This window comes from Octopus bimaculoides, chromosome 9, assembly GCF_001194135.2.
Source record: "Octopus bimaculoides isolate UCB-OBI-ISO-001 chromosome 9, ASM119413v2, whole genome shotgun sequence".
NCBI classification, from domain to species: domain Eukaryota; kingdom Metazoa; phylum Mollusca; class Cephalopoda; order Octopoda; family Octopodidae; genus Octopus; species Octopus bimaculoides.
In genome coordinates, this window is record NC_068989.1 from 44,296,615 (window position 1) to 44,297,594 (window position 980).

The 980-nt window shown below is 34.6% G+C and overlaps 1 protein-coding gene across 3 annotated transcripts in view; it reads right to left on the reverse strand.

Moving 5' to 3' along the window:
* The window catches only part of LOC106873285 (protein timeless), a 64,414-nt gene that overhangs the window by 24,421 nt on the left and 39,013 nt on the right, over window positions 1-980 (reverse strand). For all 3 annotated transcript variants that reach the window (XM_052970667.1, XM_014920595.2, XM_052970668.1), the window contains one exon: window positions 546-615. In XM_052970667.1, coding sequence (XP_052826627.1) covers window positions 546-615 — 70 coding nt within the window. The remainder of the gene's footprint in view (window positions 1-545; window positions 616-980) is intronic.

Below are 980 nucleotides of genomic sequence, written 5' to 3' on the forward strand. Positions count from 1 at the left end.
TGTACTCTTTCACCACAACTTTCTCTCACTCTTACTTCCTGTTTCTGTTGTGCCTGTAATTCAAAGGGTCAGCCTTGTCACACTGTGTCACGCTGAATATCCCCGAGAACTACGTTAAGGGTACACATGTCTGTGGAGTGCTCAGCCACTTGCATGTTAATTTCACAAGCAGGCTCTTCCGTTGATCGGATCAACTGGAACCCTCAAAGTCGTAAACGAAGGAGTGCCAACAACAACAACAACTTCTACAGTACACAAAATATTTTAACAATTTTTTAATACAATTCCTTATATTTAATTATAAAAATATAATACAGTTTTTTTTTTATACATTGAATGGCTAAGTAAAATAGACATCAAAGAGGTCCATAGGCAAGAAATGGTTGAAAACCACTACTTTAGACAATGTCTGTTCATAGTGATCAGATATTAACGTTTGGATCTGTCAGAATATATTGAGAATGAATAGTTATACTATAATCTAGTTTAAACATGGGAAACTATTCTAACAGTATTTTATGGAAAAAATATGAAAAAAAAATTACCTTTAAATCAGAGACGAGTGGAGCAAATCCCAAGAGAAGAAACTGAGAATTGAAAGAGTTCAAGATAGTTCTGAAAATAGTAATTAAAAATAATATAATTATTATAAGCTGCGTGTTAATTGAATCAAATACATACACATACATAAATATCTGTATGTACATATACATACACATACATAAATATCTATATGTATATATGGCACATAAAAGCACCCACTACACTCTTGGAGTGGTTGGCATTAGGAAGGGCATCCAGCTGTAGAAACTCTGCCAAATCAGATTGGAGCATGGTGTAGCCACCTGGTCCACCAGTTCTCAGTCAAATCGTCCAACCCATGCTAGCATGGAAAGCAGACATTAAACGACGATGATGATGATGATATATACACATACATAAATATCTATATGTATATATGGCACATAAAAGCACCCACT